At 42.9% G+C, this 16,269-nt stretch overlaps 1 protein-coding gene across 1 annotated transcript in view; it reads left to right on the top strand.

Annotated features, from left to right (window-relative positions):
* Nucleotides 1–4,626: 4,626 nt before the first annotated feature.
* Nucleotides 4,627–16,269, top strand: part of LOC131882848 (netrin receptor UNC5C-like) — a 32,716-nt gene continuing 21,073 nt past the window's right edge. The window contains exons 1-2 of the mRNA XM_059230173.1: nucleotides 4,627–5,024; nucleotides 11,917–12,315. Coding sequence (XP_059086156.1) covers nucleotides 4,772–5,024; nucleotides 11,917–12,315 — 652 coding nt within the window. The 5' untranslated portion in view covers nucleotides 4,627–4,771. The remainder of the gene's footprint in view (nucleotides 5,025–11,916; nucleotides 12,316–16,269) is intronic.

Raw genomic sequence — 16,269 nt, 5'->3', positions numbered from 1 at the left:
ACTGTTTGAACCTTTTAATAGTATATGACACAATTGATTTTGACACTTTCATGACTTCCAAAGTCTTTGCAATCTTCCTGCAACTGTGGCCTTCCTTATAAAGTTTTACGATGGCCTCACGTTTTTATATTTTGCTGCAAATCTAGACACTATACAAATCAGAAAGTCAACATAAACAACAATTAGAGGTAACTGGATGATATCCTTTTTGCATATGGCGGGAGATTTGAATGATGGAGTTGTATTTGAAGCTACTTTTGGATGCCCTAAAACATAGTTGTCACCCTGTAGTTATAACCGGGCGTGTTCGGGGTCTTAATCCAGTCAATGGTTCCAAGAACAACGCACGGTACCCAGTAGATACCCACTGCACCATGGCATTCCAACGATGGTGGAAGAAATGGTTTAGACATGTGGAAAGTCACATGTTCTATTCTCGGAGAAAAGAGCACAGGGGTACGTAAAACAAGAACAAGTTTCCATAACGAAGTTATTGAGTCGTGTTATAATCAGCGCACATCAACCGAATCTTCTCAGTTGGTAGCAAAGGGAAAAAGCGAAATGACTTGTAAAACTTTTTGTTGTGTTTGTTGCTGTGTTTAATTCTGGGCCTAACTTCAAAAACCTAATAGCCCATGGAGGTTCTTGAGGCTTCATCAAGCAATCCGATTAAGGATTAAATCGTCTCCAACTTGTCTATCAATGGAAACCTGAAGAAATGAAGTTTTTGATCCAACAACCAAGTGCATACGTGGCACCGCATGATCCAATACTCGTGGATTTAATTCTAGCGGATCATATTCGTCAACCCAATCAAGGGCCAAAGAGCCAGAAGTTGTTGGACGTGATCAAAGATCCCAAAATCGAATATGGGTAAGGAACAACTTAGGTGCTTGAGCTTCTATGGAGTAGAAAAAATTCTCGTCAGGTGCCCATACCTCAATACCTTAAATTCGATAATGGCATTGTATTAATCCCATTCTTCGCCATGCTTATGCGGTTCAATATTCGCCATGATGTTTGCCAAGCCAATGGAAGTAGATAATGGAAAAATTATTTCACTTATTTTTAAAGTGTGAACTGCTTCAATGTCTAAGACTGTATTAATCTTACGGCTAAGGGTTTTTTGATACTTGAGAAACGGACCTATTCAAAAAGTTAAAACAAATGTCTTCAAAAACGTCCAAAGATGTTTCATTGGTAACATCACAGGAATGAGAGAGAGCTCCCGTATTGGGAGAGACTAAAAAGGTTAGGATTGTACAGTGTTCAGAGAAGGTACGAAAGGTATCTGATACTGTACGTCTTCAAAAGCATCCACAAGCTTTGTCCTAACCCAGGATTTAGGGTCAATTCTAGTGACCGTAGAGGCTTAATGTGCGTTTTAAGAGCACCTTCAAGTCCTCGAGAATCCAGGCTAGTTCGAACAATGAAGTCCACTTCTCTTCTTTCTCGGGCACCTTCATTGTTTGATTTGCTTCCCTCTGATATTCGTAGGGAATACATAGGCCTTGTTGATCTGGTAGCATCTTTCAAGTCAGATTTGGACAAATTTTTGGATAGCATTCCAGATCAACCCTACATTCAAGGACTAGCTCGGTCTGCCAACTCAAATTTGTTGGTAGACCAAATATCACATAAAGATTGAAAGGTAATAAATAGACGAATAATAACCTTTCATTCTAATAATACTGGGGATTGCAACTCCTTGTAGCGGTTAGAAAAACCCGTGAAAAAATAAACCAAAAAAAGTACTTTTTTCATCTTGAACTACTGGAGATTCCATCTTCAGGAGCGGTAAGGAAGTCCGCAAAAAATCCCTTTAATTTCTTTACTTGTAATTTCGTTACTATTTCCCTGGCAATGACATCTTTCGATGTTTCCCAACCAACGTAACCTTGATATAACGTGTCCTTTCGCATTCTAATATGTCTCCGTCGATTTTTAGGGGTCAGTGCGAGCAGTCCTTGATAGTGAACAAACAATTTTAGGGCAAGCAAATGACTATAGAGGTGGAACACTCGGATGCGCAAATGATCACCAAGTCTATGGAGATCAAGGGCTATTCCATGGTTCTTAAAATTGGAAAAGTTGATTTTTTTTTCGTTCGGAACTCCTTTACTTGGCGCTAATTTATTAAAAATATATCTCGCAACCTCAGGCTCCAATCCCGCCTGCAAAGCATACTCCCAGGTTTACCATAAAACAATGGCAACGAAATTTGAAATAAAGGTATGAAACTGGCAGTGTTACTTTTTCAAAATGAAGGTAATAACAATCGCGAAAGTTTGTTTCTCATACGAATAGCGATAATGGTAGTTTCTTTGTCTACAAACTAACTCAATTATAAAACCAAACCAAAAGAAAAATGAAAGTAGTCATTGGCAACTGTATTAAGTAGCCAGTTTTGACTTGTTTTAGACCTTTCTGTAGTCCGTCATTTGGATTTACGTCACATTGTAGATTCATCAAAGAACTAAAATTGGCAGAACGAGACGGTCGTTGAATGTTTGACTAATTAGGATGGTTTGGGTCAAAGATGGTCAAAATCTGGATTCAAGTTAGTGGAATTAATTCGAAAAAAGATCGTACTATACGACATAAGTTGGATCTTTTCTCCTTCTAAAATTCACTTCTTTGCTGTAAAGAACCGGACTTTATTGGTCTTCTTCTCCTTTTAATTCTCTGGTGGATTTAGTCCTCGAATGTGTTCATCCTAAGGCCGGCCCAAATCTGTTTCAGCACCCGACAGTTGACTAGCTCTTGTCCAACCGCATTTCGATAGGATCCCATGAAAGAAAGCTCATGCCCTCCCAATGCTGGATATCATAATGATTCATTTTTTACGTCGTTGACGGGTGCCAAAGGCGTTGTGCCGCATTTTTAACAAGCTAGAATTGATAATCTGGGGTGAGCGAGCAAGTAATAATAGGGCGAGTACACTGGCAACCGACGAATGGAGATGCTTGTTAGGCAAGTTATTTTGGGGGATGGTGATGTCTAATCCCTAATCATTTTTTGATCCACTTGATTCTCACGCCAGAATAGACGGCTAGTTCTCCTTTTTTGATTTTAAAGTCTTGAAGTTTAGTTGCTTGATCAAATGTTCAAGTCCTCACGAGAAAAATAAGAGCAAGTGTGAGTTCTCTCTCCATACCAAAATTGGCGTTGTCAAGTGACACACTCCATCATTATCATAGCATTGTTGTGTCATGCGCACTTGGAAGGCACCGAGCACACATCTGTTTGATATTGACCATGATTTCGAGTCTTCTTAAAGCCAAAAATGCTCAATTCAAACTCTTTGGAACTTGCCTTTTCCATATTTCAATCAAAGTAATTTGGCTTCCTGCCGGTGAAACGGAATTTACGAGGGATGTGGGCGCACTTACTTTTCCACGCTCCGGTCTGGTTTTCAGCTGTGGCTTGAATTTTCATGGGAGATGGGTGAGCGGGGTGAAAGGGGGAGGGGGTAGGGGGGGAGGAGGAAGGAGGAAAGGGGTAGCAATTCATGTGTTTTCCTTCTTAATTGGCTTAAACAGCCCATTTTTAGAGGAGCTGTTAAGCTCATGACAAAACGATTTCAACGCTAATTTGCCTCTGAGAAAAAAGTGAGTATGCATCATTCGTGTCTAGACAAACTATGCAACTCGATCCGCAATCGCTATTTTCCGAACATATTGGAGACCCCGTCAATGCTGACTTTATTTGGCTTCGACTTTGGCTTGACAAATTGATCCCTGGAAGCTTGGGAGCGGTAACCTCCAAAGAGATATTTCGCCTTAATTACGAGAAGAGTGTTTGAACTTGAAGAGGGGTTCGCAAACATTGTGCGTTAAACCTAGTGTACATGTGACACATCAAAGAGCTTATTCAGACAACATTTACAGGATATATGGGTGAATTCGGGTGATCTTGTCAAACCGTGAAGCTAGCCAGACCTACAGAGAGATATTTCATATACTTGGTACCAAAAAAGGGGGTTGCCAGATGGTAATCAGCGGTTCAATTGGAGAGTGACACTTTCCCAGAACCATTGGGGCATCCTCCTGTCGAGTGCACCTCGTATTCAAGTTCCTTTGGGTGTCCGAGTAGGGCAAAAAACGGCTCCATTCAAACGCCATTACAAGGTACGGCGATGTTAGAACGAATCTGGGCTCATTTCCAATCCCCCATATCCAATGTGTTGAACGAGCTTGTAAGACTTGTAAGGAAACGGCAACCCAAAAGAGACAACGAAGCTCGCCACAAAGTCAACATCAAGGCGAAAGTAAATCTTGGGGTGAGGGGACTTGTCAGAACAAAGGATTCCAATCACTTTATGATAATTCTCATGGCCAAGCCACTCACCTTCCAATTCACGACCTTGGCTTGGAGAACACCCTTTGGAACGCATTGTTTTTGCGATCCATCACCAATTTCCAAGCACTTGAAGCCTCCATTATTTTGGGATGAGAGTGCGCTAAAGAACGCCTTTCAACCCCCCCTCCTCTGTAGGGTAAGACAATGGTGATGAACACACAAGAGCGAGCAAAGAGCGCGTGTGCAAGGCTAGAGCGCACCAAAGAACGCCCGCCGGTGGAAAAAGCATGTGCTTCCAGTTTCACGTTTCATCTGGAGCTCAGTTTTGACTTGAGGGTCCCACGAGAAGGAGCACCGTTGCCAGATTTGTTGTTGCTTCTCTGGCGAAACCTCCCTTTGATCGATAGTAGTTGTGTTAGAAACAGGGTGAAATAATGGGTTGTGCCCAATGACCTAAGTACCTTCAGTCATGAAGGCTTTTGTTGTGTTCATTTTGTTAGCGTTTTGGTGCTGTGGCTTCGTCCTGGAGAGCGTGTCTGGCGAGGCGAGACGCCGGCCAGGCCGGAAGAAGGGTTCAAAGAATGAATTCAGTGATTATGACCAAGATGACTTGATACCTATTCCCGATCATATGTTGAAAAATGGTGAAGTTCATTACGACGATGTTGATGAAGGCAACGACGTGGACTATATCGATCATCGCGTGGTTTCGGACAAAGATGGTAGGAACATATGAAGCCTTAGGAGCAGATTGTGGGAAAATTGGTCTGTCAAAAGAGCCAATAAAACATAAAATGACGCGGATATCGCAACGGCCTCGTTATGGGTTCATTGGATTCTTATTTGTCATATTCGTTATCAAATTACTCATCCACACTCGACTCGTTATTGCAATATGTCCTAGATCCCACGGAAGTTGGGTACATTTCAATGACAAAGGAGGCTCTCTTTATTTGGAGAACTCGCCAATTGATGTGTGCAAAGAGCATCGACATTTTTCCCTGCCCAAAGTGCACTTTTGCTCAAGCACTCCTGTATTTTGCACCACAACTTTGACTCAGAACGTCTCCTACTTGACCTTTGAGGAAAATGCCCTTAAGGGAAGTGAGAAAAAGCCTGTCCCAAAGATAACGAATGCATAAAACGTACTATCACAGGGGAGGAAACTTTTGAAAGTGGTCCAAGAACGTGACCTTCTTGGGAGAGAGAGAGACAAGATTCAAAACAAACTCAGCCTTAACGACAAAGATCGAGCAAAGAGTGAAGGAGAGGCATTTTTCCACATACGATTTGGCCAGCTATTCACGTGTCTTCGGTCGATCTATGAGCACACATTAGTTGAACTTGCGACCTATCGGTCTGTCAGTCATATAGTATATGTCTGAAGTTTTGCCATAATCATGGTCGAACCCTCTTCAACCCAGCAATCAAAGAACCATAACAATTCCAGGAATGGTGTGGTTCCTCATCTCGGTTGAACTTTGAAGCACATAGAAGACATACATTTCGGTTGGCCTGAGTTCGTTTGAAAATCACATATTGGTCGGCAGAAGATGCTCAATTCGTCGACGTATTTGTGCAACTGAATAAGCTGGATCAAGTGTATCCAAGTAGAAGTCGGAAAAGAGACCAAGAGTCATCCGCCCTAGCCTCAAAGTCGGGCTTCTGTCAATTTGAATCTGTGGGAAGAGGAATTGGATCTTGCCATGTTTTCTGGGCTCGTTGGCCAGATTGATCTGAAGCCATTGCCAGAGATCAACTCGTGACTTTTGCCCTAGTTTGGAAGCCCAAAGCCCTCGTGGTATTGGTTTTATTCCTCTCCCCAGCTTCAGGAGATCACTTGAAATCGATTCCCTTTTTTTGGACGAACTCTGAAAACCTGTCTAAGAATTATTGTAGGTTCGAGTAGTACTATTGTGTGGGGGTAATGTCGGCGTTAGATTTTGAAAAAGGTGACCGAAGCTGTCGTTTTGAAAATTACCTCCAGTTCTTGAGACGATTAAGCGATCCGGGTGGCTTTTTTGTCTCAAGTGGAACAACGCCCATACTCATTTTCTCAGTCCAATACACTTACGGCACAGTCGAGAGTAGAGCAATTTTCACGTCCTTTTCCGTGAGTAAAAAGGAATCGTATCGTAAAAATCTAATTATATACTTCATACTTTGCTCTAAGGTCAGCATGTCAAGTCCCTAAAGGGGTTATCCGGAGGGGGTGCCTCAATGGTCGATCAGAAATAAATTGAAACTAATCTCATAGGCGGTCGTAAATAAATCTAGCTAGCCGTCAATTTAACTCATTCTTCATTGTCTTGAGGTAAAGACCTGACCGAGGAGGTTCAAGAAATCTCTTTCGACGATGAACATCGTGAGATTCCAGACAGACGTCTAATCTCATTTAAGGACTGGGATCACTGGCCATCATGGGCCAGGGATAGGTCTTTGGAGTAGAATCTCCGGAATTCAATCTATTTAGGCCCGATGACGAGAAGAAAGAAGGAGCACATTCGCGGACAGTGCCTGAATTCGCACAAACCATTCAATTCGAATTCATTTGTTTTGCATTTACCTAGTGTTTCAAAGAGCGAAATGGGACCTCGTCCAGTCATGTGTTCATCTTTGCCTCGAGGGTGGCGTTGGTGCCAATTCCCGACTTTAAGTGTCTCAATTATCCCATGTCTCTTCGTCCATAAGCAATTGCGGCTTCTGCTGTTCCGTTCCCTCGTCCCTCCTCCCTTTGCCCCTGCCCTCGATCTTCCCCCGTCTCTAATAAAGTGACTTCTTTGATCTTCTTGATACTGCCCTTCCCCTCAAGCTGAATCCACAATCCCCGTTGAAGCACTTCGCCCGTTCCCAGAAAATAATAACAAGAAATTTAAACCGCTGAGCGCCCCAGATGGAGACAATCTTGGGACAATCTGTTGTCGTCGCCCCACCAAGACGACTCGAGTTGGAAACCCTGGCCTCATTCCACGTCGCCGTACCCTCTCAAAATGTCCAAGGCTCGAGTCTTCCCTTCCTCTCGAGGGAATGTCCTTGTGACCTTTTTTTACTGCCATTTCCAAATGGGTGTGGGAAAATTGGGAGGAATATCCAGGCTGTTTCATATGCCAGTGTAATCCATGGGTCTGGGAACGTCTTTCCAATTTCGTGAACATGGTTTGTCATTGACGTGCAAAGTACAGAGGGTTGACCTTACCCGTTAAGTCAACAAAATCGTTCGCAGAGGAGCTTGTCGTTGTTAAGTGTCGCTCGCCCTTGCTTACTTTGGGACAGAACAATTGTTAAGACAACAAGAGCTGTATTTTCATAACATTGAACGTTGACTTCCGATCATCCATGGGAAAATGCTGATTTACACTTACAAGGAAAAAGAAGGGTGAAGAGTGGTCGAGTGTCGGTCGTCCCTCTTTTTTTACCAGGACTTGTCCAAGTTACCTTGAATGTCAGAGTATTCTGGGCTCTAACTCTCGTTGGAATACCAGTCGGATGGCCAAATGACTTTTCTAATAGCAAATTCGTCATAGAATTCACTTTAAAGGACCAAGTTTTTTTCTTCTTCTAAGGTTGTCCGACAACTTTTGTTTCCGTCGTATGAAGGCCTGTTTGTGGGAGGTTCTTGTGAGCGTAGGTGGATTCGAATTGATCACTGATTCTGATCTCCCAAGCAGTAAAATAGAACGGAGTCGAGAAGGTGTTGCTAATGTGGACTGACAAGCACGCCCCAAATTCAATAAGACGAGGAATTAACGAAACCAGTTGCTCAAAGGCTTATCTGATGGCACAAACTAGTAGGATAGAAAATTTTAACGCATTCATATTTTCCGCGCGACGTGCATTCAAAAAAGGCTGCCTGTCACTTATGGATGAATCATCAAATCAGATTCCAAAGTGGTTTCCATCCAACTGACTTTGCAACATCAGAGCCAAGACAAGATCAAATTCTGGTTCTTTAACAAGAGAAAGAGTCGAGAAAAAAGTGCCCCGCTCATGTCCTTCTCCGATGAAAGAGCCTTTTCTTCCTTTCGGGATAAAAAAAGGCCAATATGAAACGAGGTCACCACTCTCTCCTTCTCGATCCTCTCTTCCGATTCAATGGCGGCTCTTCGTCCTTTAATAAAGGCTGCTTGGTTGGAGGCTTGGGCAAAAGGGCCTTGTAAGCCTTCTAAATTGCAATGGAAAAGTAACTATCTACCTCTCTTTTCAATTGGATGCTTCTTGACAAAGGTTGTGACAAATCCGTTTTCAATTGTGTCCAATGCCTGGGACTCTGAAAGGGACAATCTATTTGTATCGCCAGATCTAATCTGGGAGGAGTATCTTTTGTACTCGAATCCAGTTCATTTTCAGAAAATCGAGACCTATCATAGAGTTTGGTAGGAGTTTGGAAGAAGTTTGCTCTGAGAGCCTGCCCAATAAAGTGATAATCTTTCACCGAATCGACAGTTTCTGTGTTTGAACAAGAGGACTGTAGAGCTACAAAGGTCCTGGCAATTCTCTCTTCACAGTTTTATTGGCCGTCGTTCTATCTACACTGACACTCTTGATTAGTGATGAATCATTACCATAAACCGTCCGTGACCCAGAATCGAAATTCTGTTCCCCCAAATCAACCCAGATATCCAACACAATCCGTTGTCTTTCAAATAATGCTGGGCGATGAAGACCGAGTCAAGATTGACATTGCAGTCAGACTTGTTTTTGCTGGCAAGTCAATATTGATTTTGTTATTAACTCTGGGTTCAGCGATCTTCCGAAGACGAATGAATGTTGCGATCCTAGGGCCTACAAAGTTGGTTGACCGAGATTTTGTCTCCTCCTTCAATAGGCATTGAAGGAGTCCCGGTGCTCAAAGCGGAGAAAATTGCCACTCTTGGGTCCGTAATTAGAATCTGTCAACTACTGTTCTTCTACCTTCAAATGGTCACGCGGCATTTCTCTTTATCCTCAATTTCTTGTCATGGTCCCAATCTACCCGTATATGGTCAATAAAGCTTATTGAAATCCACTTGCCCGTTGGACCTTCCAAGCTCCTTTCGGTTGAACATTCGCCTTTGGCCTAATTGCCCATTTCTTGTAACATGCATTCGACTGACGAATCACATTTTTATGAATGATCATCATGAGTGCAATGGAACTTGGTCATTTACTTTTTTTCCAATGTACTCACTTGGCGCCTAAAGAGTCTTTTATCTGTCAAGTCTATGCAGGGTAACGCAAATTATTCAGGAGCACAAATTAGAGCTTCTTTTCCAAGGCAATACTTTGAAAGAGTATGGAAAAGTGTTGAACAATTGCTGGATGGAAGTGAGGAGTCGTTTGGTTCATACATACCTTCTCATTTTTGCTCGTAAAACGTCCCAGGGTTTGGCCCTGGGTAATGGAACCTTTTATTTCTACCCAAAATGGGCGCTACTGTTGATGTTCTGAGAAACTAGCTAGCTAGCTGATGAGGCTATTTGAAGTTGTGCGTTTCGGTTCAAATTTTCTTGCTGGATGGCACGTTTGTTGTATGTGGTTGAATAGCTCAGGGGCAAGCAAGTACCACGATGTCGATCTAGTTCAGCCCATTGGACAAAGGGTGAATCTTAAGTGATAATGCCAGGTCTTCTTCTTGTACAATAATGATTGCTGGAAGCGAAAAGAACCTTGTTTTGCTCAGGGAACAGAGGACTGTGTTTTAAGAGAGACTGACTGGTTTGAAGAAAGAAAGAGAGAGAAAAAGAGATAGAAGAGCTTCTAGCCATTTCAAAGATACGCCAAAATCAAGTTCTCAGCCGGATAAGAAGACAATATATGAGCTCTGTTCAGAACCGGGATGCAAACGTAACACTTTGGGTCTCTGCAAAAAAAAAAAAACAGTGAATTTTTAATTTCTTGCAAAGCCCAAGCTTTTACTGTGGCAATAAATCTTGGGTGCCAAGTTAAAAGACCCTTGCATACTCCAACGAGTCCACTCGTCATTGTACTGTAGCCGTAGAGTTAATTCCCCTGAGCTCTAGTGTTTCTTTTATAATCACTTAACCATTCACGTTGCACATTTGCCACTCCCAGAGTTTGCAAATCAAGTCAAATTTGGTTTACTACCCTCATCCTGTAATGACTTTTTCCGACCATCAACCTAATTCTAGCAAGGTGTGAGTTGTCTGGGAATTCTTGTTACATGTAAAGCAAGATTGACAGATATCCCTAGGATGAAAAAATTCTAGACCTCTCCCAGGAAATCTGTAGTGAAGCATGTCTCTTATCTCGCAAACTCTTCGGTCTGGTCTTTTGCCATTATGGAGTCCAACAAAGAATTGGAAGTAATAACTCCCTCAGTTCGTTCAACAATGGCTCACCCTCTCAACAATGGTTGTTTCGACAACCCTGCCGCCACAGCACACTGACAGCACTGCAACACCGACCATGAGAAAATGTCCCAAAACACCCCGCGTACCCTGTAGTCGGCAACAATAACTACTACCTCCACCACCACCATCACCACCACCACGACCACTACCACTATTACACCGTCATTGCAACTTGCCAGAAGCAAAGCGAAGTGAACTTAGTAGTAATGCCCGAATGTTGGCTGAACAATCTCTTGACTACCTCATCTTAGGACGTACATTTTTGCGCGATTACGAGACTGCCAGAAAATATCCCAAGTTTTAGACCATAGTATTGGCCAGACACCAGTAAAGAAAAGTTCATCTCTATTAGTGATGTAGAAAATGGAAGGGGGTTAGTGCGTTTCGGCAAAGGAACAAAATGAGATGGACACAAAAACACGCCACCGAACATTTCCCTCCCTTTGATTTGAATGGTTATCTCGAATTTTTTCCTCTCCTTTCTGAGTGGGCTGAAATGAGTAAAAGAGACCACCTTGGAATCTCGTTGGAGATATGATAAATGGGAGGATCAACCCCATGCTCCAGAATCACAGTGTGAAACAAAACTTCTTGTCTACCATGAAAAATGGGAAATTAACCTGCCTCTTTCTCTACCCTGGTACTTAACATACAATTTTCATTACCAGGACGAGTAAAGGGATCTAGGGATACGTAGATCAGCTCTATTTTTGATGACAGGCTAGCCGAGGGTCAAAGACCCTGGAGAGTTTGAAAGTTGGAGAATAAATTAGCATTTTATCTCCTTTGTATTAGGACGTTTCTCAATCCTAGAGTCCAATGGGAAGCTCGCTTTATCAACTCGAAACTTGGTCCTTATCTCCAAGATTGGAGTTTCAATGGATGGCCGAACTCAAACGTCGTCGTCCATCGGTTCAAGTTCTCGGTGAACGAGAGTTGAAAAATCGATTTGGGGTCCAATTTTCTCCTGTCATGCTCTCAAAGTGATTGAGATATGTAGCAAATGTAGAAATAGTCCAGAAATGAGTCTTTGTCGTTCCGCGGGAGGCCATTGTTAATGATGTTTGTCTTATCATCTGACACTTTCTTTATGGGTGGGTTTGAATTTACCGGCAAAACTGTGACGTATTCAGCTTCCCTTCAAAATCCTTCAGACAGCACCGCCGATTAGCTGAGGCCTAGGGCTGTTTTTCATAACATAACATAGGCTTAGGATAGGTTTTCAAGACGCTAAAACTTGAATTCGCTCTTCATCTTCTTTCAGATTCCTCACCCCATGTGTCCACCGAGGCCTCATCTCAATCATTTGGCGATGGCAGCCTCCTGCCAAGTGTTCTGCCCTCCACCAACCTGACCCAAAGCGCTTTGCCAATTTTTCTCAAGGAGCCTCTGGATACATTTGTGACCAAATCCCAGACCGCCGAGGTCCACTGTCGCGTGGCTCATGCTCTCAGTGTCCACTTTCAGTGCAATTCTGTCCAAGAAAAGCCCACTCGGTTAGAGCATCACGTGGAACCAGAGACGGGGGTGCGATACATCGAAGCCACACTCAAGATTAACCGTGATCAAGTGGAGGAATTCTTTGGGGATTTCCATTGCGCTTGCATGGCCGTGTCTGGGAAAGGTCCGAAGATCTCTCGACATGCTCTTATTACATATGCCTGTGAGTATGTTTTCATTAATCATGGAGAAAGAGACAGTTTTATTGGCGTTGGTGCGTTCCTCACCCACTCACTCTTTATCGTTCTGGGAGCAGAGAAAACATATGAAATTCGGTCGAGAAAGTGAACATTGCCATGGCTGTTCCCGCAAATCGATTCGAATAGAAGGACAGTGGCTCCTCAATCCACTCTCCTGTACATAGATAGGACTCTACGTAGTACACCATACTGGTAACGGGGGTAGAGATTGCTCAATGGCCCAGAATGTGAGCGGTATTAGCATCGATCAGTTCGAGATTATGCGTTTACGCTCCGATTTTCTCGGGAAGAATCGGAGGAGAAACTATGTGAACTTGTCGAGCTGAAAGATTAGGTTTCGCGGAATTCCCGTGACAATCCTCTAGGACATGTTGCTGCGGACGGACGATCCATTCGCGTGTCCCAGCCGAGCATTTGAGTGCCCATTTTAGTTGGTTCATCATAATCACGTTTAATCTGGTGGAAAATTCTTTTCTTTTGTGTTTACCTAATGAGCTTGGCCGTATCTGGAGCACATATTTCTCGGACATGGATTAAGAAGATGCGGCCATTGTCAACACACTTTCTGGCTTTGTCACACTACTGCCACATAATTGGGGATCCGCTAATGTAGTAAATATGAGTTGTCAGACTCACTGGTATGACGGCAGCCCAACAATGACCTTCAAAACTGCCCACTGAGCGTAGTTTCACGATCTGGCGAATCTTTTCATGGGATCCAGCAACAAATCATTGCCTTTCCTGCTTCTGTGTCGTCGTTAGAGAATAAAGGGGTTTTCGAATGTCTTTAGGTTCTTTTTGCCTCTTCTAGAGGAGCAAAAAAGATTCTCTCTCTTTCACTCTCAGTGGTAGCCAAAGACACAGAACGAAGAGAAGAAGTAAGAAGAGATCATAATTCAAATACCAAACACTGACCTTGTCTTCGGCAGCCATGCTCCTCAGTCAGTCAGCCAAGCCAGCAAGCAAGCCAACCCTCTAAACTATCCAACCGTCCATTTCTACGATTCACTGAGGTTTACAGTGTACAACCAGGTCATCAATTCTAATAGCAATGGGCAAAATTACCAGAAATCCTCGAAAGATAGACTTTTTGCTCTCCGAGTGTAGAAATATTCCAAGAGTTGGGCCGTGGGCCGTACGGAAAGTGCAAACGGGCCATTATTACTTCCGTACCATTGAACCTGGGGCGAGAAAGACCGCAGAATTTGGTAAACGGGGAAGGAACTGCGAATAATAGATCTTTTTATTTCCCAAGCTAAGTTTGCTCGCAAAATGGCGAGAGGAGAATGAGAAGTTTGAAAAAAAAAAAAAAGAAACTGCTAACGTTGTCGGATGACGCGTTGGATGCTTCATTGTTATTTGCAACTCTACGAGCAATGATACGTTTACAAGCTCTCATTTGACACATGAGGCCCATTTCGAGTCAAGTCAACTTTGGCCCAATTGCTGTTTTATGATGTAAATATTTCATCACTCCAACTAGAGAGATACAAATAGATGCATTAGTCGAACTTCGTATTCATTCCGGGGATTTGTCAGTAAAACATGAACGAGACAACTGAACCTGATTATGCCAAAAAGAAACGAGGAATCGTCGTTTCTCATAGCACAATTCCTCCCTGTTCCCCAAACCGTTCTGATAGTTATGGTTGACTCAATTTATTGTCCTGTGAATTGTTCGCCTTAAAAGCGGCTGGGATGAGTTCTTGATGGTCCATTTGCTAGTTCCTTAAATCATTGAAAATACCAAGAGCTCCTTCTTTCCTCCCTTTCCCGCTTTGGGCATTTGCAAATGTGCAGGGTGGACTCAGATTCTTGAACTGCAATGGAGTCGTGCTCTGATAATTAAAACCAACTACTGAAGGAGTCTTATCCTTATGCTGGGGTTAACGTGCGCTTCAAATGATATTCAAATACTTAACATATTCCATTCATGAGCATATCTCAATTGCTGACTGCATATGTCGCCGTGTGCATATTTCAAGTGCGAAGCCTATTGTCTTCCAAACTCTCCTCATTCACCGAAGAGGGAGCCAAATGAGCATTATTCATGAGGATCAAGTGCCTGCCTCTCATTATTTCATGCAAATGAGGCCTCGAAATTTGAAAGAATCGTCGTTTAGATGCATCTCATTCACATCAAATTGAATCTTGAGCAGGGAAGAAAGATCAGTTTGGAGAAAGGTGTGAAGTGTGAAAACCCAAGGTAGTAAGTAGGGTTTACAACCGGGTGAAGATGGAAAACCTGTGAAAACCCATTTGTCGGCTAACCCCTTTGGGCATTCATGAAGTATGGCCGTGTTTTCGTGGTCCTGGTACATCCAGACACCACCTTTTCTTTGGTGTTGTGTGCGCTTAAGTGAGTGAGAAAAGTACAGTTGTTCCTTTCGGTGAATGGAGGACCCTGCAATTTAGCTGAATTTATGATTTCATGAGGGTTTCATATCAACATGAATCTCTTCACGCCGCATTCCACTCTTCTATCCCGTTGAACGATGATCATCAAATTTCAACCCCAAAGTATGCTCACCAACAATAAATAAACAACCAGCATGGTTTTACTAGGAAATGACTCTAAAACCTTCTTCCAATTTCAAGGGTAGCCCTATCTACCATGGAAAAATGATGTGAAACAAGATTCTTTGGGAGAAGTTTTACGCCATTCGTTCGTTCACCCAGGCTCTTGGGCCGAGAGACCAAGACAGAAACTCCATTTCTTCCCGTTGAGTGTGTCTCTCATTCTCTCTTTTGGTATTTACAGCATCCCCCATTGTCAAGAATGACAGAAGAAAAGGAAAACCTCAGCTACTTACTAGTAGAAACGATCTGCCCTGCTCACCTATAGACATTAGAAATACCTAGATTAGAAAACCCTCCTCAAGCGACTAACAGGCTGAATATTTCCTTGTTTACTCTCAGAGATGTCTGTGAGCTGAAAAAAATGTTGCTATGGTTAAATGGCTTGCCCATATTTGAGATCTATGGATGTGTGTACTTGAGCGTCTCGGCCCCTGCAATGTTGGTATGTAGTACGTATGCAGATGGATGGATGCAAGCCAGTCAGGAAACAAGCAAGCTGATAGACGGGAGAAGAGACCTTGCAACGTCTTAAGACTTTTTCTTTTTCCCATTTTTTTCTAACAAATGGATGGTAATTTATTGGACATTTCATCTCGTACGTGGATCTCTATTGTTGAACCACAACATAGAAAGTGCGGCTCCACGTCCTAGTTAGTACGTATGAAGCTCCTCATACGAGTTAAACCGCTGCCTAGTGAGGAAAATGGACTTGCATCTGGCATACTCTATGTGTCTCTATGTAGTATCTCTTCGCGAAGAAAAGGGAAACTCGATCCCTAGATCCAGAAAGTGATGCTCCAAGGTTGATGGAATTCAGCACTAGATCATGTTTCATGGCCGAAAAATTCAACAAGACTTTCAGAATTGCAAGTTGGACGACTTCGATGTGTATCTTTCATTACCAAAGCGGCACCAAGGGGTAACAAGCACTCTTTTGGGCCGAAGCCAGGAGTCATTTTCCCAAGTTCTTTGCAATCGCCAGCCACTCTCTGTATAAGTACATACTGTACATATGGAGTCCATTCCTCGAGGCTATCTCATTTCTAGACCTATGGATCTCTGTTTTCAACCTTGAAATCTCTTCCCCTTGCTTTGACCCAAAACGAAGCTAGAACCGTCGTATCATGACAAAACTGAGACGATCTGAGCGACAACGAATTTGGATTAGGATTCATTCGATGCGAAAAATTCCGGACCTTACTTGTCTGGCAGGACCTTCCACGTCAATTAAATGTCCTTGAAGCCTCAAATCCTTTCAAAGATACGAGTATATATAACCTTGTCGTGTTTCGGTTGTGCATCGAGCACTACTCATTTTTCGACTTCTCACCCTGGCT

The sequence above is a fragment of the Tigriopus californicus genome, chromosome 1 (assembly GCF_007210705.1).
Source record: "Tigriopus californicus strain San Diego chromosome 1, Tcal_SD_v2.1, whole genome shotgun sequence".
Lineage (NCBI taxonomy): Eukaryota > Metazoa > Arthropoda > Copepoda > Harpacticoida > Harpacticidae > Tigriopus > Tigriopus californicus.
Note: the sequence above shows the minus strand (reverse complement) of the source record. Positions and strands in the feature narration are given on the sequence as shown.